The sequence below is a fragment of the Trachinotus anak genome, unplaced genomic scaffold (assembly GCF_046630095.1).
Source record: "Trachinotus anak isolate AG129_WGS33_773 ecotype Australia unplaced genomic scaffold, CSIRO_AGI_Tana_v1 ptg000028l, whole genome shotgun sequence".
NCBI classification, from domain to species: Eukaryota; Metazoa; Chordata; class Actinopteri; order Carangiformes; family Carangidae; genus Trachinotus; species Trachinotus anak.
Genome location: NW_027273879.1, coordinates 3743260 through 3766408, shown reverse-complemented (window position 1 = coordinate 3766408; position 23149 = coordinate 3743260). Strand labels below are relative to the sequence as shown.

Below are 23149 nucleotides of genomic sequence, written 5' to 3'. Positions count from 1 at the left end.
GTTGGCCTTGGTTTTGATATTAAAAGAAGTCTTCAATATATTAAGCAATTAATGAAAGGGAAACAAAACTATCTATATAATATTTTGCTAAAAGTCTTCATAGATGTAGACACTTTAAACTCGAACCACAAGACCACGTCAAACCTGTATGGGGATGTACAACAAGTAAAATGGATCTGGCTCTGAGCAACAATGGAAAACATGGCCAGCATTATGGAGAAGACTTAAGTCACAAAACCCCATAAAGTCTGATCACAGTTTATCATGTTTTTAATCAACACATCTTGAATATCAGTATGACAGCTTTGGCCATTCAGTTTGCTCTTATTGGGTCTTTTGCATCCCATTGCCTACATTTTAGTGATGATTGGATTTTCTAGCGCTTAAAAAATGTGTATGAATCTTCATGGATTAAAAACAAAAACAAGAATTTGTTGATATCACTCTCATTCAATTTTTTTTTTTTTTTTTTTATTACTATTGGCATTTTATACAATATTATATACAATATTATAACATTATTCAATTCATCAGAAATAGCAATAATGGTCAGATTGGTTGATGGATGAAAATAATTTGTAGTTGCATTCTAATTGGAGATATTAAGGATCTCTGCTTTGAAATTCATAATTAATTTGGGGTAACAGAAATGGTTTCAGTGTGATTATCAGGCTGGAAAAAAGGTATAGTATAGGAAATATATAAATGTTTTGTGTTCGCATACGGGTCCACTGGATGGCAGCAAAGGACAACACAGCGTGTGATCTGCCGTGGGCGTCAGGTGAAGAAGTTAGCCTCCCATTCAGTACGCTGCTGCCTCTCAGCGTACAGAGCAGCGACCGCCGGACCAGCCTGCCTCTGAAATTCACCTTTACTTTCACACCACCGCTGTGTTTTCTTCCCTTACAGTAAGAGTAGTTTTTTTAATTCTTCACAAGGACCACTTAGAGAAGCCCGAGAAGGACCGAGGACGTGAGGGAAGGAGACAGTTTTGTCCAACAGCCCCTGTGGTCTGCCTCCACTCTGCTTGTTAACCATTTGCCAAGAGAGAGTTGTTTTCTGGAGCCCGAGGAAACATGAGCTTTCTTTTGTGAGTTATAATCGTGTTATAGATGCTTATTTCATCTGACCATTGAACTTTGTGTTTGGAAATTGCCAGTGGTGCTGCACAGCTAGCTAGCTAGTTAGTTAGCTAGCTAGTTAGCTAGCGATAGCATAGTACAGGCTGCGACTACTTCCTGGACTCACCGTCGGATGTTTAATGTGATTTTTTTTTCAGTTTTCTGTCGATTGTTGTGGAAATAATCATTGGCATCGATTGTAGATAAGCTGTAGTACAAGAGTGCCCACAGTGATTTATTGCAGTAAAACTTTAACCTATTTTTTGTCAACTGTAGAGGAGGGTTAACTGAGAGAGGTTCACAGTCTGGCCTGGGTATTTGCTGGTGTGAACACTTTGATGCTACGAGCGAATCCAACCTCGATATGACACAACTCACTAATATGTTTTTTTAAAGTAACACAATTGTGTTATTGATATTGCGGATCAATAAATGGTGAGGATATTTGCGTTTTTAGTTAACTTGAAGATGAAGAGCCGATTTATAAACACTCAATCCAAGATAAGCATTCACGGATTAGATCATTGCTTAATTCTTTAAATTCCTCAAGTTAAGGAAGACTCACTGCTGGAGATTTGACACTGATGATAATATTGTTTTAATGTTTATCATTCTCCTCATCAGACACGACGGTCCAGACATTTGATCAGCTCCAACTGATTCCTAATCAATCAATAATAGATCTCACTTGAAGGAGAGGTCAGGGACAACATTGGTTTTCAAAACCAGTGCATTTGCTTCACCAAGAGGATAGTTTTCTCTTGCCCTGCTGAAATGAATATAATTGAATAATTTCAGAAAATGCAACAGGCTATGATTCTCGTATGGATTGGCGTTATTAGATGTTAATTCTCTAATTAAAAGAACAACTGCTTTAGTGTGTAACCTGCCATGTTGTGATGACTCACAGAAATTCTTGTTTAATGGGGCAGTGAGAGAGATTGAATACAGTACCTCTCCAAATGGCCTCATTACACATTACACACAAAGTGACACCCTGTTCTGGTCCCCCACTCTGATTGTGTGAAGCCCATCAACGCAACTGGAGCTCAACTCTTTTGTCAGCTTTTATTTTTTAAAACAGTCTTAACTTTGTTGTTAGCAAAAGGCCCTCACCTAGGGCCACCTTGGAAACTCATGATTTGTCATTTGTCATATTTGACTCCCTCCATGTTTATCACACCATTTGTCTTCCTCTTTGAAATGTGACTCACAGTGGAAACCGTTCATCCAAGACGTTCAAGCCCAAGAAGAATATCCCGGAGGGTTCTCATCAGTACGAGCTGTTGAAACATGCAGAGGCTACACTGGGAAGTGGAAACCTGCGCATGGCAGTCATGTTGCCGGAGGGTGAAGACTTAAATGAATGGGTCGCAGTAAACAGTAAGCGCCAAGTTTACCTTCCCCTCCTCCCTTGATACACCCCTTTTTGTTTCAGATTCCTGGAAGAGTCATTTAACCCTCACATGCCTTCTTATTTTTGTATCTGTCAGTCTCCTCTTAGTCTTTAGATTTGCATGCTTCGCTGTGGTCTTGTTTCTGAAATCTCAATTAATCCACATCAAGAATCAGCTGAGAGTGAACTACTATGGTGTAAGATCTTGGCATTCCTTGTAAAGACCCTGAGCATTCATGCTGGAAAAGCCACTGTGAATGTTAAATAGACATTATTGTCTGTGCTGTGAGAGCCCTGTTTACTTTCCTCTGAATTGAGACAAATGACTGGTCAGTAGAAGCTTAATTTCCTCTTGCGTCAGATTGCCTGACTTGCTGAAGTTTTTATTTGAAGCCTTTTTTACTACAGTGCAGCAGAAGTGATGTGATTACTGATTAGGATTTTGACACGATTCATTTTTTGCACTGGTGTAATGTACATGACAAAGTAAGGGTGTGAAGATTAAATGAGCTTCTCTGTCATTTGACTGTTACACTGTCATTTGAGTTTCTTGAAGTTAATTGCAGTTGCTTTGGATGGGCTGCACTGTATGGTTCTCCAAAGGTTTTGACATATTTTGGATTACCTTAGTAACACAAGAAGACCCGAAAACTAAACTACAGAGTGAACATATTTATCCACTATTTTACGCTTTGTTCACTTTGCTGGAGAAACTAAGCAAATACTTGTGTTCTCCTGTTTCATCAAAGGCTAGTGGAAATGGATGGATATTGGTCAGTGTTAGATGAGCTGTTTAAACTTGCACAATAAAGAGAAGTTTGAGGAAAAGTGCTGTGAGTAATAACTTCTCTCACCATAAAGTTTGAATAACTTTCCACATCATCTTTGTTCATGAGAAGCAGTTCATTTTGTATTTTTAGAATCTTTGGCATTTTGCCTGTAATGCATAGTGACAGTAGAGGGAGAGAGAGAGGGGTCATGCAACAAAGGTCCCTGGCTAGAATCACACTGTGGATGTAGTGCTTTTCCTTTTCGTCTGAACAATCTATGAATTTCTTCTGTATCACCTGTGGCTCTGCTGACTCTTTGCATACAGCTCTATATCAGTCTAGGCCCTAGGAAAATCTGTCATAGTCTCAATGACTACATGTCGTGGGAAAAGTCAACATCTTGACAAGTGGTTAGCATAGTAGAAATGACAGAACTGTTTTCATTTATCTTGCTCCCACTCTCCCATCCAGTGATTGTGTGTCATTTTATGGACCATTTGAAATTGTACTAACTGGCATAGCAGTATGTATTATTGAGAGTACTTCTAATTCTGCACTCCTTCACTGGTCATGAGCAAGTATCACATCTCATCTCAGGCTGTAATAAGCTGAACAACTTTATTGGCGTGTAATGTAATATTGGCTTTCAGCTCAGCGGATACTACAGTGTCCAGTAAGCGTTTGTCTTTATTATTATCAAACCTTCATACAATGAATACAAAAGTTTTGGACTAAAATATCTTCAGACGGGACTGGGCAAACCCTAATCAAACACTCAAGTGAGCTGGTGTCGCCTTAAACAGGACCTCACATAAAACATATGCCAAATCAGCTGTTCAGTATGTATTTTTGTCTAAGATTAGCAAAAGGAGCAACAACATTAACACTGCCAACCCTTTAAATGGATCTCTGCGACTGATGGAAAGCCAAAGTTGGCTGTATGCCCCTGGGAATGAGTGATAACACAATATGTGCCAGATAACTAGAGTGTGCACTGGTCTACAGTCTGCTCTGGGCAGTGAAATGGGGAGGGTAGAGGGCTCTGGGGAAACTTGATGCCAGTTATTTGTGCTGGCACACATGGTATTTTGTCTCATGTATGCTTGATTCAAATGTTGTTTTTTTTAGTTTGTTTTTCTGCATTTTTTTTTTTCAGCTGTGGATTTCTTCAACCAGATCAACATGCTGTATGGTACCATCACAGACTTTTGCACAGAGGAAAGCTGTCCAGTCATGTCTGCTGGTCCCAAGTAAGTTTATCATTTTAGGTCCACAAGTTAGTAGTCTCATAAAACCAACCAGTGAGTCTTGCGTCACTCATTTTGGTCTGTCAAGGCTCAACAGGGCATCAGGTAGGGGTACTATTAGTGAGACAAAATAACTCGGATCACAATAAGTCTTCTTAATCAGACTTAGCCCAAACCCAATGTGACAATTACAATTTAATTAAACTCTTAACTGGAGTACACCCAAAAAGGCTCAGTAGAGTCTCAGTGGATGTTTGACCCACTCATACTTGCACTGGCTCACAAGATTTAAATTGGCTTCTGCAAGTTTGAAAGGGTCCATGTGGGAAAGGAGTGAAAACCTTATGTGTCAAATCAGAAATACTTTTTTGTGCATTAAATAACTTAAACCTCGATAGAATCCATAAACAATTCCAAAATGTAATGTTTGTCACCTATGTTTCCTCTAGGTATGAGTACCATTGGGCTGATGGAACAAACATCAAGAAGCCCATCAAATGCTCCGCTCCCAAGTATATCGATTACCTCATGACCTGGGTGCAAGACCAGCTCGATGATGAGACACTTTTCCCGTCAAAGATCGGTATGTTTTGTTTGTGTTTTCTCTCTCCTGACAAAGGCATCTTTTCTTTGTGTGGTTTTACTCAACGTATGTGTGATATTAGCTAAAAAACAGCTCTGTAACCCACAAGAGGGGGATATCACTACGAACAAGCAAGCTCAGGAGATGTTTTCTCCTTCCTGTGAAGTTGAACTGTATATCACATGTATATCTCAGCAGTATAACCAGTCTTGATGGATTGTCATTTACATGTAATTAAGCTGACAAATTTAAACTCACAGTTTTGTTTGAAATGCTAAAGGAATGGTACATACGTTAAAGTTAAAGCTGTTTGAGTTGGAAAAAGGCCCAAATTGGTAAGGGAAGAAGTATTACATCAGTGGTTGGATTATAAGAGTCTTAAGGAAAAATGCGTAATTTACCAGCAAAGTACATGTAAGTGTTGCCTGTATGCTTAGTAATAGCAGACAAACGTATAGAAAAATCTCCCTGTTAATGGATGTATAGGGTACCTAAAGGCACAGAGGAATAATTAGCATGCACACCAACATAGCTCTCAACCCTTAAACTAGTTGAGGCCTGTGTTGTCTAGGGTGGAGCCCTGAACAGAGTTGGATGGCAGCCAGCACAGGTGCATGTCTGATCTATTCCTTAGTACATACACCTCAGGGGAAGCAGCAATGATTAAAGGTGCTCCCCTCCAGTGACAGAATTCGCTTCATTTTCCATGAACAATAGATCTATTACTTGTGTTCATTTTGAGCCAGGGATACAGGGTAAAGCCTCTCAGCATCTCAAACACAACAGGAAAGCACTCGTAAAATCATTGATCCACATTCCTGCAAGTGGTCAAACACTATATTTGATCAGGGCAAATACCAGTGTCTAGCCTACGAGTGGTAAATATTCCTGGAGTAATCAAGGTTAGTGTACACATGAGACATTAAGTATTTAGAAGAGTGGGCCACGTGTGTGTCCAGCACTTGGTGGTAGGTATAATCTTGAACTCTTTGTCCTGTCGGTCACCGGCTTGTTTTGAATAATTGATGTTGATGTAGGTAGCTCTCTGTACACTGTAGGGTTAGTAAGCTGTCCGCCAGGCTTCTGTACTCTGCAGCTGGTCACTGACTCACAGGAGGACTGCACAACATATCTGAGGTGCAGAGAGCAATGCTGTTGTAATAACATCAACATGTCCTAACAACAGATTAACACTCTGCACACTGTTACCATGAGGCCGTTCCATGTTGCAGTCATGATTGTTTGCATTTCCCTCGAATCATGCTCTGGCCTGTCTGTAGAGACACATGCAATCCAGGAGAGTGAACTGCCGTGTAACTGTGATCCCTCTCAGCTTTTTGAGCTTTGTGAGATCACAAGCAGCAACGCAGAAAAGGAAAAATATATATATAACGCGCAGCTTGAGTGAGTGACTGACTGCGTGAATCAGTCCTCCCAGTTCATTCATGTTATTTAAGCTGTTTCTTAAGAAACCAAGCATAGTTTGTGAAATACCAACAATATTTTGGTATTTTGAAACTCTTAAAGATCCCTTTCTCTGAAAGTGTTTCCCTCAAGTCATTTGCACAACCTCGCCACTGAAGGTATGATCTATATATTTGGTTGGGATTTTGATGATCTGATGGATCAGCTTTCCTTTCTTGCCCTCTTGTTCCCAAGGTGTCCCCTTTAAGAGAAACTTTATGTCCGTGGCAAAGACCATCCTGAAGCGCCTGTTCAGGGTCTACGCCCACATCTACCACCAGCACTTTGACTCCGTCATGCAGCTGCAAGAGGAGGCCCACCTCAACACGTCATTCAAACACTTCATCTTTTTTGTTCAGGTAAAGAATCTCAGACGTTTGAGTATTGGCTTTTTCACTTAAACATTATTTTAGCAAAACATTTTTTTCCAGACCCAGTGTGTAATCCGATCATGTTTGTTCCCTTTTCTTTGTCTTTTTCAGGAGTTCAACCTCATCGACAGGAAAGAGCTGGTCCCACTACAGGAGCTGATTGAAAAACTGACAACCAAGGATAGATAAACAGCAATGTAATCCTTATTTTATTGGTCTTCTAGTTTTTGCACAGATACCCACCCCACCCTGGCTGTACGTATGCAGTATATAATATATTTCCATTTGGGGAAATGTTTTTAAAAAAGGCCAGGAAGACGGAAGGGTCTTGATAGGTTTAAGGCACCAGGACTAATGCTATCAGGGATAAAACACTTAATTGAACAAACTACAGATTAACATAATGGAGAAAATGGGTTTAGCTGTATGGAAAAATCCCCAGTGTTCACCCATGGCTTTTAGCATAGTATAGGCATATTAGTTTTCTATTAGACTGCACAGTTCCTTTTTTTTTTCACTTGGATTCATGGCTACACGAGGCATTTCCATGCTCTTAGATTCCTATTTCCGACTCACCCACAGGGGAGAATACAGTGGAAGTAAAGATAGTTGCTATATCATAATAGAAGGGTTTTGTTGGTGTTATGGCAAGAATTTAAACCAGCCTTTTAGGCAATTCAACAGGAGTTGTCAGTTATTTTCTTTCTCACTAATCTACATTGTAAGAGCTGGGTTGCAGTTTGCTACTGTTCACGTTTGTAATAGCCCTCACATCTGTATCTGTCAACACAAAAGAATCCTAAGTGCCTAGCATGGCTCATAATTGCCCTATATCGACAACTGTAAGAAGATAAAGGCCATATACCACTAACACGCTGGACACAGCACTGAATTTTCCTTTCCATCTTCCTTTAAGTTCCTGTGGTTCTGAAGTTACACCCTGTTACACCCCTTTCCTATTTGTACTGTAACTTGGTTCAAAAATTATTTTCTCTAAGACCATCTCGTCACAAAATGTATCCTTATTTAGTTACAAAATCCCTTTGCATATTGTTCTGTGCAGATGATGATAAATGAATGTTTTGAAGGACATATAGATGAGGCTAGAATATTGTCATGTTGTAGCAGGGACTGAAAGTTAACTTATCTTTTAGTGTTTTCTAGTAAACATGTTCCTGTATACTAGTTTTTCCTCCAAAAACCTTTTAAGTAGAAACACATTTTAGGAAAGGCCTTCAAGGGATCTAAAACCCTAAAGTTTTAAGGTCAGTAAATAGAAGTAGATAATTGTGTGACAACCTCCTCTGTTTAAAAATAACAGCATTTTGAATTGGATTTTGAGGCATCCCTTGTTATCTCATGAGCCATAAAGCACTTTGAACAATTTTCCTGACCTCTCTTGCCTGAATGTTTATTCTGCATAGACCGTGCTTTGTGAGACGCTGTATCATGTGACTGATGATAGTGTGTTTCCTCTCATATTTTCCGAAAAAAAGTTGAATTGCTCAACCTCCTCTGAAGTCAGCTATAAGGCACAAGAGAGATTTCTTTTGTTTGGCTTGAGTTGTTTGTTGCTGTGCTTCAAACATCAGATGCATGTACCCTTCCCCGGATCTTAAAGTGTAGTTTACTATGCAATAATTGACACAACACTAAAAGCGTTACCAGTTGGTTCATTCATACTTTATATCCCATGTTAATTTTCCTTTATAGTGCTTAAATTCTGGTGTAGGGTAAAAATACAATTGCTTCTCATTCATGTTTGGTTTGAGAAAAAGGTGACATGAACATTTTATATCTGAACTTTGTCAGAGAGGTGTAATACTTCATTGCACACGTGTAAATAGATATTGAGGATTAGACCTGTCTTAAAAATATTTTCAGAGAGCATGGAGTGGTAGCTTTGGGTTAATAGAATGCGAGTCTTTTTAGAGGCTGCTTCCCCTCCCCCGTTTGGATATTAAATTCTGTTGGTTTTAATTGTTGAGTATCTGTTTCCACTTCCTTAGCTAACTATTATGAATGTTACTGCTCATCAGATACCTGAAGATGTAATGGAAAACCAGTCATCCTGAAAGCATCTCATCCTTATGAAATGCCCGTAACATAGCCTATTGCCTACAGTTTTTCCTCCTTGACTGTAATAATTGATGAAATGTTTGTAAATAATGGCTTGGTAGGGGTTTTCAATGCTACTGAATTGATTTATGCTGTTTACAAGGCAAATAAAGGTGGTCTTGACTCTTTGAATGAAGTCAGTGTTTATTATATACCTGTGACCTGTGAGAGCAATCAGTGGTGGACAGTAAACACACACTCAACTGTTTGTGGAAGCACTCTACTTTAGTCCAAGTTCGAGGTATTTTGAGTACTTTAATTCTATGCAACTTTAAGCTACGTTACATTTCAGAGGTAAATATTACCCTTGTATGTATTTAAGTTATTTTTCACAGAAGGCAAAGTAAGTACTTTTACTTTTAATACCAGAAGTACATTTGGTTGCAAGTGCTTTTTTATTTTTACTAAATTAACATTTTCCATGCTGGACTTTTACTTGCAGGGTATTTCTAAATTGTGGGATTGGTGCTTTTAATGCAGTTTGAGAGAGTAACTATATACATTTACTTAAGTAATGTACTTAAACTGATGTTAGGACACTTCTACTCTACAACATTTCAGAGGGAAATGTACTTTTTTACTCCACAACATTTATTTACATTTTATCAAAATACAATATATCAGGAAAATGTAATGCACAAAAGATATAATAAATTATAGGTGAAATTGTATACCTCAATCAACTACACTGAAGTTCTTACATATGAATACATATATTAAACAATACTTATAAATACTATAATAATAATATATAATATATAAGTACTGTTACTTGTAATGAGGTGGTTTGTAGTATGTTCTAAGTACTAATACTAAGGTAAACAGTTTAAATGGTCTATTGACTGCACCAACACAACAACAAACCAGCCTGGAGCTGAGAGGCAGCAGCTGCTTCCGGGGGGCGGAGCCACATCTGCGCAAACCGCCGCTTCCTGACGTTCGTTGCCGCCAAAGCTTGAACAACAAGGCGCCTTCTCCTGCAGCAGCTGCAGCATCCTCTGCAATCAAGAAAGGAAACTTATCGATCAGCTGAAAATGTCCTATACTCCAAAGAGACGGTGCCCGGATTTAATAAACGATTCAATGAACGACTCCATGGAGAAAAGGATGAAGCGGATCTCAGTGGAGGGGAACATTGGTGAGTCCAGGGCTTCTTATTTATTACAAAAGCGAAAAGTCACATTTAAAATCAGCTTCAAACTTTTAACTATATAGTCGACAGGTGGTGTGTTAGCCCGACTGTGTATCAGCAGATTAATAGTTCATCGATACATTTCTGAACAGTACATTTTGCCGCCAATTGCCAGCCTACTGTTGCCACCTCTTCTGAAATATTTGCTAATAAACAATCATAACATGCAGGTGACTGAATGTCATACGTGTTATTGTCTGAACCTCCTGCTTCTTCTGTGTTTAGCGGCGGGTAAATCCACCTTTGTGCGCCTCCTGGAGCAGGAGAGCTCGGACTGGGAGGTGGTACCGGAGCCAATCGCCAGGTGGTGCAATGTGCAAACAAAAGGCAGCGACTTTGAGGTATTGTTGTTGTTGACATGACAGTATTCAACCAGCTTTTTAAAATAATGATCCCAGTTCAGTGCTGCCAAGTGAGCATCAATCAATGGCTTTACATCAGCTCATATAACACCTGATTTTTTTTTTTTTTTTTTTTGAGGCCAAATGTTGTGTTTCAAGTGGGCTTAACAGATAATATGGATGAATTTAATTATGCTCCTTGAGGGGAACATGATCCTCCAGCCCTCTGGCTTCTCACTACGGCTCAGTCAACACGCAAAAGATGCACATGTTGAGATCCTCTGTATTTAGAGTGCAGCTGCCATCTGTCCGGTTATGTCTGCCCTGGTCGCTGTTACACCACCACACACCCAGAGGAACAGATGGTCCCACCCTGGACCGATGAACATGCCATCATCAGGGCAAACATCTCTAACCCTCCCGCACAGCTTCAAACCTATAGCCTCACCCTCTGGCCTTATTTCCACACACATGTAGACCACTGTCACTGAAGGTCTGCCAATGTGCAGGATATTCAGGTGCTTGCTTCTTATATTTGAGCCAGTACTTGCTTTTATGGTACTAATGATTCTGCTAACCGAGTGTTTAACCAGTTTTAAGCCAAAAAATGTAATTGTTTGAGCTCACTCAGTCCAGCTTGACAACATCATCACATTTAAACTGTTTTTTTTAAATGTCAAAGAATAATAATCAAAAGGTAAAACATAAGTCCTCACGAAAACATAATGTGTTTTTGTTAGTGCAGTTGTGTAAATTTTACTGTACACTGCTCTGCACACTGTGTGGGACGGTGTAAAATGATAAGGGGTATTATCAGTATGTAGGACTGGTCAGGGATCTTCTAGCAAGGCTCCTGGCTGCCTCCAGTCTGTACCCTACAGTTACAGTGGTTGGGTGATGCGCCCTCTGCTGATCATTGGACAGTGTGTGCTTTGCAGAGCTGCTGGGGGTCCACCTGACTTAGCATTAAAAAAAAAACAAAAAAAACACAGTGAAAGTATTACAAAAAAAAGAGACAGTGCAGACATTCAAATGTAAACCATTGAATCCAGTTCCCTTAAGTACTTAAAAGCCTTTCTTTCCTGCTGTAGACATTAACACAGCTTATATATATGTAATTAGATATATATTTTTGTGGATGTGCAAGTGTCAATTTTAGCAAAAAGTCTGCGTAAAAATCTACATGAATTATTTTTTAAATAAATGTCAATAACTTGATGTACTAAATTAATAATTGTAGATATTATGGTCCCTATTAGTTTGCCGTCTTTCTGGTAGGACCATGAAACAGGTATTAAATTGAGTTCCCTATGGTTTTAAAAAGGTCTTAAAAATATGTAAATTGAACTAGTTGAACTCTGCAGAAGCCGAGAACAAACGTGTCAGCAGGTAATAACAGCAAGGAGCCACTTGAAATGTTGGTTATACATATAGCTTTGTGTTTAGGTATCAAGCAGCCACTGTGAATAATTATAAAATAGGTGATTCTACCAGTGTATTGGTCACATCATAGGGTGAACTCCCAGATGATCTGACTTGGGACATGAATGTAAAATCCATTGTTTATACAAATGTTTAGACTGCACGTATTCACTGAGCTTTAATCCCCATTTTAAATTTATTGTACCAGGAGCTGACCACATCTCAGAGGAGTGGAGGGAACATACTGCAGATGATGTACGAGAAACCGGACAGGTGGGCCTACACCTTCCAGAGCTACGCCTGTATCAGCAGGGTGCGTGCACAGATGAAATCGGCCAACGGGAAGCTGCAAGAAGCCGAGAATCCTGTGCAGTTCTTCGAGCGCTCGATCTACAGCGACAGGTACCGGAGACAAAACCGAAGATCTGAATTTAATGAAAATAATTCTTTAAACTCACTTGATTGTGGACATAGTTACTTTAGAATGAATACAGTGTTTGAAGTGTTTGAAAATAAATCTAATTTTGATCATCGTTCAAGTCTATTATCAAGCAATACTGCCTAATTCTCCTGTTCCAGCTTCTTTAATGTGAGGATTTTGTCTAATTTGTGAGCTGAATATTTTGGGGTTTTGTTTTTGTGATTTGGAGATGGAAATGGGGGCTCTAGTAAAACTGTACTGGGTTTTTCCCACTATTTTTAGGTAATTTATACACAGATTCCTTTATTATACATATCACTAAAAAACAAATGGCATGCTAATTGATTAATAATGAAAGCAAGGTTTCAGTGTAGGCTGCTGAGTGTGTTAGTTTACTGTTTGTCGTCTGAGAGTAGCTCATGAATGCACTTAATGTTTTAATTTAATATGTTTGTGTTGATGGCAGTAAAGCAAAGTGTGTGTGTTTATATGTATATGTGTGTGTATATCTTTTGTAATGTTTAAGTAAAAAGAAATCCATGTCCGTTCCTTCTCCTGATGTCCAGGTACATCTTTTCAGCCAACCTCTATGAGAGCGGGTGCATGAATGAGACTGAATGGTCTGTGTACCAGGACTGGCATGGCTGGCTGCACAACCAGTTTGGCAAGCACATCGAGCTGGATGGTATCGTCTACCTCAGAGCTTCACCTGAGGTATTCTCAGCTTCTCTTACTGCATTGTTATTCGATTACATCCAGTTGTTTATATGCTTTTTCTATGGGAGATGGCTGTTTCCTCGACTGGTCTTGCATTAGGCCAGAGGAAAGAATTTAAAGAACTGATGAGACGCTTTACAAAAACAATTTCCTTCCTTTTTGTTGTCGTGTGTGTTAGAAATGTTTAGAGCGGCTGCACCTGAGAGGCAGAGAAGAAGAGCAGGACATCCCACTGGAGTATCTGGAGAAGCTCCACTTTAAGCACGAGAGCTGGCTGCAGCACAAGACCATGAAGTGAGAAAACACACACACACACACACACACACACACACACGCACACACTTTCATGTCACGCTTGCAGCAGAAACTGTGCATTTCTCTGAGAACAAAAGATGTATTTGTTATAGAAGAAGAGGGTCTGTAGAATTATCCCTCCCTGACTGACCCTCTGTGGGGAAAAAAAAAAGAAGACCCCATTCATGCAATAACCTAAAGGCACCTTAGAGACTGAGACAGTTTTTGATCCATGTGATCTGTAGATGCCACATGGACGTATTTAAGGACTGGATGGGGCCAGCAATGGGTTGTTTCTTTGCTCTGTTGTGTGCTCAGGATTTCTGTACAAATACAAATGTCTTAAACAGGTTTATCTCCAAGAATCATATAAAATGTTGCTGTTCCCTGAATGTGAATTGTTAATCACTAACAGCAGGTCTCTTATCTTCTCTGGCCCACAGTATGGAGTTTGAGTATCTCAGTGATGTGCCCGTCTTGACCATAGACGTGAATGAAAACTTTAAGGGAAGTGACACTAAGCGAGCTGACATGATTGAGAAGGTGAGTGATGGTGAAGCCCTCTTAAAGATTTGAAATGGTCAAATTATGCTTCAGCATTTTATATCAATAATCACATATTTCTACAGCACTTTTACAGGAGTCAAACAACCTGAGAGCTCAGCGCACTGCAACTTAGAAAACACATCCAAATACACAAACACAAACAAATTCAGAAAACATCTTCATCAGTCTGACAACACACCTTAGAAATACTCACAACACAACACAAGTGTTTCTAGGGGACTAGAAAGTGATGAACCAGGCTGGGACGCGCTTGCATGGATAATAAATATATTATAATACATCAATGCTTTTAAGTGCAAAAGCAACAGAGCACTGAACAAGTGCGCCCCAGCTGGGTTCATCACTTTTTTATGTCCCCTAGAGACACTTCTGTTCTGTTGTGCTGTGAGTATTTGCAGCACGTGTGTTGTCAAATTGATGATGTTTTCTGAATTGGTTTGTGTTTTGTCTATTTTGCAGGTGTTTTCTGAAGTTGCAGTGTGTTGAGCTCTCAGGGCCACCGTATAAATCTCACAGAGCTGGTCCACTTGTACTTGTGTATTTCACTTTATGCTGCTTCACACGTCTATTTGATTACATGTCAGAGGTCAATATTGTACTCACTTGACAGCTGTAGTTACTAGTTTCCAGATTAGTATTTCAACGTGTTGCTTTACATGACACTACCCAGCTGTGAGGCGGCTAAAATTAGCTCCATCTCTACCAGCTGCAGCAGTAAAATGCTGCCAACATGCTAATGCATCAGAAATAATAATCTAATGAGTAAAATATAACACAGCATTAGTACTAATCCAAGTAATGTTTGTCATTGAACCTTGAGAATATTTATACAAGAACAACAAATGGGTGTCAGTATTTTCAAAAGAAGGTAGAATGAGGTCTTTTTTAATGCTTAATGTTTAATTGTAGGAACCAGTTAATTAGTTTTTTTCTTGTTTGTCTTGACAAAATTTGACTTTTCTGGCTCTATAATAGAGAAAAAGTAATTAAATTGTGCTTCTTACTTCCATAATGAGTGTTAACTTTTGATAATTAGGACAAAAAGTGTATGGTAATTTTTGCTGATAATACTACTCATTTTGGTTTAAATTAATTTCACTGGTAAAGTTTTGAATGTAGGACTTTTACCTGCAACCTAATATTTTTATGTTGTGACCTTTTAAAACACAGAGTGTATACTGTGCTGTTTCAAGTGCTGTCAAGTGTTTAAAATGTGTTTTGAGGGAAGCTATGCAGTTCTGAGTGTGATCTCTCTGATACTGAGACACACACACACACACACACACACACACACACACACACACACACACACACACACACACACACACACACACCCAGGTTTCACCTATGGAAATGAGGCCTGAAGAGCTGCTTGTGTAGCAGTTTCATGTTGATGGTAAACACGGGAACTTTTTGACATTTCACTCCCATTCAGATGTCATTAGCAAGAAAAGGACCCAGTTACACACACACACGAGGCTTTGTACAAATGCCATGAACCCTCTTATTTTTGAGTTTGTGTCACAAAAGAACAAAAGAAATCCCAATTTACAGTTCTCACTGATGTTGGTTTCCAGTGGACATGCCAACAGCTCACCTGCTGTCGTTCTGTTTCAGGTCAAAGAGTTCCTGAGCACGTTGTAAAGATGGGAAGCCTAGACAGTGGCCACAAGAAGAAAGAGTGAATGGAGGATTATTTTTAAAACAATGAAATGTCTCAGCAGTGACAATTTGTTTTCTACAGAATCATTAAAAATGATGTGCTGTCGGATACATTTTTAAAAGTATTTTTAAAATTTTTATAAAAAAACAACTAACTTTTAAGCTGATTCATGTATGTAGTGTATTTATCAATGGTAGTGTCTGCAAATGAGAATTATATGTCCTTTTTTTAACAAATGACAATAAACTTGAAATACTTGAAATAATTTTGTACCCGTACATTTTTTTTTACCTATAAAAAGTGTTTGTACCTATAAAAATGAGTCTCAAATCAAAGAGTTCTTGATGTCGGTGTTTACATTATTTACCTTATTGTCTAACACACATCAAATCCAGTGTTACCTGGTTATGGCCTCTGAGTTCTTGCCCCCCCACCCTGAGTCTAGAGCTCTCCAGAAGATGTCGCCAGTCGCCACAACAGCGCTGCAGTTATTCCTGTCTGCTCAGCTCACCTTTACCTGGTATCTCCAATAGGATTTGATGCAAAGCTACCTGAAATAGGTGCTTTAATTTTTACTTTCAAAATTAGAGATGAGATCAGAATGCACACCTAGGTAAAGCTTGTAGACTTTTCAGTGCACAGTAATGTTAAATGATGGTGTATAAAACAACTGAGTCCAGTTAATGTTTATTATTTTGTTGCGTGTGACAAAGATTTACAATAAATAATAGTAATATACTTTATTATAGAATATTATAGTATATAAATTAAAGTGATTTACAATAAAACATGGAATAGTACAATAAAATAAAGGTGAATAGAAAGACAATCAAACCAGACAATGCAAAGACAGTAGGTGATAAAATATGTAAGTGAAAATAAAAACAGTTGTTTTTTTCACATTACTGAACCTGTTGAATTTATAATTCGCCTTTTTAAGATGCAAAGCGAACAACAGAAACCGTTTGACAAGTCGAAGTGTTTGGTGCGCCACCCAGGAGTCACTTTCTGACCTCCACCCCCCTGGTGGCGTCACGCAGGAGGAGGGATGGCACTTTAAATATGGAAAAAGACACGCTGCGCCTCGCAGAGTCCCTCCACACGCTTCCAGCGAGACACAAAAGCAGGCTTTTCTCCAAGATGTTCTCCGGACACGACCTGGACGAGTCCAGCGCGATGTGAGCACTGCGCCTCACGCCAGATCTGATTTGTAGAGTCGAAGAGATCGTTCCGGGGAGAGAGCTCCAGCTCCTGGGCTTCTTGTCTTACTTTTCTCCACTTGAAACGCACGACAGAGCGGCTCTCCAAACAGCGACGACCAGAGTAACTTGAAGTGAGCAGGAGGACTGCTGCACGCCAGGCTGCTCATCTTTAAAAGGCGAACTTTGCCACCATGACTTCCGACAAGAGCAAGTAAGTTTATGATGTCTCCTCTTCCCTTGTTAAACTCAACAGGCTGGTTATGTGGGGAACTTTCCCTTGTGGCTTCCAGACCTCAGGCCGTTTCCTGGCCAGGTGGAGGAGTGTAAATTAGGCATCAGGTGAATGTCGTTCAGCAACTGATCTGAAGTTGGATATATTCAGTGTCATTATCTCAGTCTGTGCGTAAATCTGCTCTGTCAGCGCTTCATCTGGGTTTTGGTTGGTCTCTGGTTTTTATATCTTTTAGTGAAACTTCTGTGGAGAATTTTAAGGCTTCATTCACTGTGAGCTACACCTGTGGCTCGATAAGCCTCTGCTGCCGCGCCGCTGCGGCTATGAACGGCCGGTAATCTATTTTCCAAGAACCTGTCTCGATCAATTAGCGAGACGCGGGGAGCGCAGGCCAAGTGGTGCAGGTCGTGTCTCTGGCGCAACTTCATGAATAAAGCTGTGTGTGTGCGCCTCACAGGCCATGCGCTCTGTGAGCTGCCACCCCCCCCAAGTAAAAATAAAATCCATATGGAGCTTGTGCGCCCACATTGCGCAATGACGCCGATGCCAGAGCTGCAGCAAAACCAGACTCCGTGGAAATCCACGTAGCAATGTGTCAGTGTGCGTGAGTTAGGTGTAGAAATTACAACTTGCAGTTTCAGCCTTAACCCCCACCCACCCCACTCAGAACAGGGTGGGGCGCAGTATCTCAGTGTGCACCCTCTCCAACCAGCAATGAGTGAAACTTGACTGACAGACTGACATTATCTGCCTCCTCTTAACAATGGCGGCAGAAACTGTAACTGCACAAGTTTGCTCTCCATTGTTCTTGATTGTGAAATCTGCTTGCATTGTCTTCTGGTTTTGGGATGACTCCTCTGCTTGATGCTAGCTGGAAATCTTGAATGCTCTTTTGCGCGGTGCTGACTGATGCTCTGTGCAATTAGACATGCATCCATTTACTCATCCATTCAGGTGTTGTTCGAGGAAAAGTCAAGGCCTACCTGAGAGGCAGGCAGGTTAGTTAGCACTCAAAAACATGACAGGTGTCCTGTCTCTCAGCCAATCTGATGTGTCAACCTGCCATTTTCCATTTTTTTCCCCCCACACCAAACACTTGCCTCTCCAGTGTGAGGATTTCCTGTTTATGTGTTTGATATCGTTTGATTTTTGGACTCGCTAAGATGAAATAGTAATAATACAAGACAGTCGCAGCCCTAAAATAAGAAATTACTGACTCATAAAGTGACTTTGTCCTTTCGGTGTCATTAATCTCCTGCAGACTTGAAAGGTGGCTATAAAAATAACACAATAAGTGTAGTTTGACTGTCCAACATTGAGATCCATTATGACTGTCTGAACTGAAGCTGCCTCTGCTCCCTCTCTGGGGGGTGAGGGGGGGCTAAAATCATACCTACCTTCATGGTGAACCTGGCTAGAGGGGGGTTGGGTGCATCATTCTGTAAAGAGATGGGGATGATCCCTGATCCCGAGCAGCTGATCCTGGCTCCTCATGCACTGACGGGTTTATCCAGTCTCATGAGGTCATCAAGAACCCGGAGCGGCAAGAAGTCCACCGGCACAGGACGGGGGCAGCTGGTTGCTCTGACCCTCACCCAGCTTTTTTTTTTTTTTTTTTTTTTTAAATTAATCAGGCAGAGGAAGTCATAGTAGGAAATGAAAGAAGATCAAGAAGATTTCCTGCATTTACGATGACGTGAAAGAGGAGACACAGGATCTTATCCGCCTTGTCTTTTCATACACAAGATGTGGAGTTCTCCTCTTTTGCTTTCAGCTACGTGGTTTTAACACAAGAGTAAGTCATCTCGATTTTGCTGATGAATGCTGAAGAGCAGATTAGTGTTAACTGCTTCTGCTTCTGCTCATCCAAACTCAACCAGTTTCATGTGTGGAGTGATTAACATGGCACAATGGACCGGCCACAGTCAGCAGTGAACCTGCAACATGAGCCCCCTCCACGCTCCTGTGTGGCCAACGGTTTTCTGACGACCTTCTCGCTGTGATACATGACCTGCCTCCGTGCACACACACACTTGGTTACATGTTGCAGAGGCAAATGCTGCAATGCTGGGCCTCCTTCCTCGAAAGCTTTCCACAAATATAACATCCTCCCAACTTATGCAAAGTGTTTATGGAATAATAAAATCAAATAGCACCGGTTTGTTTTTATAGTTTTGAATGTGTCTCTTCTCTGTTCGCTGACAATATACTCAATGATGTTTGTTTATTGTTTATTTAGTTATTTAATTGGAGAAAATGACAACAAAACTACAAACAAACAAACTAATGATGATGAAAACAACAAGGAAAAGTACTGACACTATAGCTAAACAGTCAGCAAAACATTTGATTCAGCTCAAAAACAACAGGATCATCACTAAAAACTGTGACAGAAGCAGCTCCTTGAAGCTGGTGATATTTTTCTGAACGCTCTGTCCTGGAGGGAGAGAAAGATGCACACAAATCTGCAGCGCAGCGCCGTGTGGGAACTTGACCTTTTTTTTTTGTGAGGAACAATGGGCAACAAAAGGAGGGTAGCTAATCACTATATTACTATTGCTTGTAAACTTGGCACTGGGCCCGGCCACTCCTCCTCCTCCTCCTCCTCCTCCTCCTCCTCACTCATTTGATCTCAGCTCTGGCGGCTCAACATTGCGTCTGCTATCAGCGTTGTACCTCTATCTCTCTCAAGGCCAGATACCAAAACCACAGGGGAAATTCAGATGAGCTCGCAGTGCAAGCGGAGGAACAAGTTGTATCCTTCCTGACTCTGTTTATTTAGTTTGTGTACACTGCTCCCATCCCCTCATTTTTCGAGCTGTGCCGTCCTCAGTCGGGGATTGTTCAGTAGCGAATGGAAACTGTTCAGATGTTTATTGACATTCTTGATATGCATCCTAAAATCAAATATTTATGTTTTGTGGTTTAGCAAAACGATTCTCATGGAGCAGTTGGTCAGATTAGCAATGACAGATGAGCTCCTAATTTGATACTGACACGCTTATGTAGTCTCAGACCACTCTGAAGGAGTTAATTGACTGTCTGAACTATCTGTTTTGATGATAAACAAATCTCACTAGAAATGAAACAAAACTAAAAACGTACTCCTAGCACAGTAGAATGATTGCCTCAGTTTTTCCTTTTGCAGTTAGAAGTAGGTGTAGTGTTTCCTTTTGCCAGAAGTGCACGCGCAGATCGGGGTTTCCAGTATATTGTAGCATAAACCACCTTTCATAACCTGGATTGGTCCACACTTTGCTGGACTGGAGGAGCCACATTCCTTCCAACCAGGAAGGTCGAGGCTTAATGATGAAAAGGACACTCCAGGGCATGGAAGATGGTCCTATCTTTGTTGGGACCTAGAAGTAAACATAAGGCCGTGTGTGTGTGTGTGTGTGTGTGTGTGTGTGTGTGTGTGTGTGTGTGTGTGTGTGTGTGTGTGTGTGTGTGTGTGTGTGTGAGAACTAGGAGACGCGGTTTGACTACCATTCATATTCATGCACTGACTGAGGAAAAAGGAGCTTATGTACAGCTGTGTGTGTGTGCCATACCATCAGAAAGGTTAATGCAGTTTAAAGCGTGATAACAGCAGGATATGTTTTTAGATCGTTATGCTTCAATTTATTTATTTTTTTAAAATTTTGTACAAAATATCACATTTAAATTGGAAAAGAACAGCGTGAGTGTGATGATTTGAGGCCCAGAATGAGCTCGGGTTGCTATTCTGTCACTGTAACATGTGGTTTGTCCATCCTTTTTTTTTTTTTTTTTTTTGTTATACCACAATTAGAGGTTGACGGGTCCAGAAGAAGAGCTTGTTGGGCCAATGCTGAGGCAGCTGAATAGGATTCATTATCAGGATTGTGTTTCATGGAAACCCGGATTTGACCCTGTTGGGCATAAAACAGTTTTTGATTTGAATTCATATGAAAATTTTGTTATCTGTTCACTGTTCAATTTTAAAATATTTTCTTATGTTTTACAAACTGGATGGTTTTTGTGGGAATGATGGTGAAGACAGAGACATGCTTCCCTGTCTGTTGATTCTTATTTAATCACTTTTCTCTCTCTTGCTTTGTAGAATGGAGGATGAGGCAGTGCTGGACAGAGGAGCGTCCTTTGTCAAACATGTCTGCGATGAAGAGGAAGTAGAAGGTAATGTTATCCAGCTGACTGAGATGTTGAGAGCTTTAACTCATCCCTGTTTTTTTCCACATATACTGCATACTGCACTGTGCTTCCTTTACCCAGGTTAAAAGCGTGTCAGCCTCCCTGTAGTTTCAGCAGCTCAAACTTAATTCATACAGGATGAATGAGATCCAGTTTAGCTCGACCCTTTTTGTGCAGGAAGATGTTTCTTCAAGTGTTGTAATCCTGTCTAGAAGAATTCATGTGGAGACGCCCACGTGGATTTAGTGACACGTCCACATATTTCACAAATGGACACTTGAGGGTGCACACAAAGAGAACCACGTCAGAGGTTTTTGGCATCATGTCAACCTGTTTGTGTGCATTCAGTTATAGCTGCAAGATCCTTTTGCCTTTCCCTGCATGGGAAAGTGCATCGTTAAGTGTGCAGATCAGGTGGACTTTAGTTTCTCCGAGGAAGCAAGCCTGACCACAGCCAAGTGTGAAAGATGTCATTAAAACCCACAAGGCATGTTTGTGGAGTGCATGGCTGAATGGAAAAATACTTTCTGCAGTGTTATCTTGGTCGGTCGATCCCAGTGTTTGTAGGGGTTTTCTCTCCCCCTCTCTCTGTCTCTCTAATTACTTCCTGGAGAAATTAAGTCATCACTTCCTGTATGAGCTGCAGTGTAGGAAGTAGTTGGCATTTATTTAACTCTGCCGTGCGAGTGACAACAGACTGTAACTCTTCCTGATTGGGAAATAAGCAACAAACCACACATTGTCACTAAATCAAAACCAAAAAATAAAAATAAAAAATGAGTCAGAGCAGCCTTGTGCTAAGCAAACATTTCATACCGAATCAGACCAGATCAACCAGTCCCCCCTGCTTTTGTTCCTCCTGTGGTGATACAGATTACCAGCACTCAGGATTAATGCGATTTCCTTTCCTCTATGGGTGTAATCTAACCTGTGTTCCCTGTATTGTACTGTGTTGTGGCAGGTCACCACACAGTGTACATTGGCGTGCATGTTCCCAAGAGCTACCACCGGAGGAGACGCCACAGACGCAAGTCTAGCCACAAGGAGAAGCGGGAACGAGCCGAACACACCACGGAAGGATACAAGTCCGACGGGGAGAACGCAGATGAGTCCACTGCAAACGTCCTCAAGCCTCTCAGTGAGTTCTCACGAAACTAAACGGTGAAATTCAGTGAAAGCGTCCACTTTGTGGGAGCTACATTAGTAATGGATAAATCTCTCCTGAGAGGTTGGTTAAGTCACTTGGGTGAGGTCCAGCAGCACTCTGCAAATCACAGCCTACAGGATATCAGTGCTCCTGTAGTTCAGGAGGTAGTCATTCAAACAGAGCAGGGAGGGCTGGGTGGGGTGGCAGCCAAGAAGCCAAAAAAAAAAAAAAAAAAAAAAAAGTCCAACACTTAACAAAATGAATGGAGCAAGGTAATGGGAACATGTTGAATACTAATCTGAAAATGACACTGGACTGGCTTAAAGTGTGTAAAGTCAATACAAGAGGGGTGTTATCTGTCGCCTTAATGATTAACACAGCACTTTGTGGGATTTGTGAGACAGGATTCTCAGAGGCTGAAAACCAGGTTGGTGGGAAGACAGAGGTGTGAACAAAGCGGCGGCACAACAGCAATGGAAAAAACACATAAAGATCATGTGATCAAATTTGTGGAATGATCCATCGGATAGTGGTGAAGTGATCACAGGATCACTGAATAAATGCTAGTCCACAAAATGCACATAAGGATTCTTCCTGCTATAGGGAAAGCACCAGATGTCTTTTCCTTTATATAGAAGCTTAGAAATGAGGGATGGTAGAATCATTAATCCTGTGATCATTTTCTAGAGCAGGAGGAATTATAATAGGTCT

General features: G+C 40.6%; 3 protein-coding genes across 4 annotated transcripts in view; all 3 read left to right on the top strand.

Annotated features, from left to right (window-relative positions):
- The first annotated feature begins 776 nt into the window (after positions 1–776).
- mob1bb (MOB kinase activator 1Bb) lies at positions 777–9198 on the top strand. The gene is made up of 6 exons (XM_071466152.1): positions 777–1090; positions 2338–2504; positions 4444–4537; positions 4984–5117; positions 6777–6940; positions 7064–9198. Exons 1-6 carry the CDS (start codon positions 1077–1079, stop codon positions 7139–7141), a joined length of 651 nt encoding a protein of 216 aa, XP_071322253.1. The 5' UTR covers positions 777–1076; the 3' UTR covers positions 7142–9198.
- An 804-nt stretch (positions 9199–10002) lies between these two features.
- On the top strand, positions 10003–15949 carry dck (deoxycytidine kinase). Its single transcript, XM_071466714.1, has 7 exons — positions 10003–10208; positions 10488–10603; positions 12234–12427; positions 13013–13160; positions 13342–13457; positions 13901–14000; positions 15642–15949. The coding sequence occupies exons 1-7, from the start codon at positions 10106–10108 to the stop codon at positions 15666–15668; spliced, it is 804 nt and encodes a 267-aa protein (XP_071322815.1). The 5' UTR covers positions 10003–10105; the 3' UTR covers positions 15669–15949.
- An 824-nt stretch (positions 15950–16773) lies between these two features.
- The window catches only part of slc4a4b (solute carrier family 4 member 4b), a 29271-nt gene continuing 22895 nt past the window's right edge, over positions 16774–23149 (top strand). For both annotated transcript variants that reach the window (XM_071465943.1, XM_071465944.1), the window contains exons 1-3: positions 16774–17100; positions 21203–21276; positions 22253–22429. In XM_071465943.1, the coding sequence (XP_071322044.1) occupies positions 17081–17100; positions 21203–21276; positions 22253–22429 (271 nt within the window). In that variant the 5' untranslated portion in view covers positions 16774–17080. The remainder of the gene's footprint in view (positions 17101–21202; positions 21277–22252; positions 22430–23149) is intronic.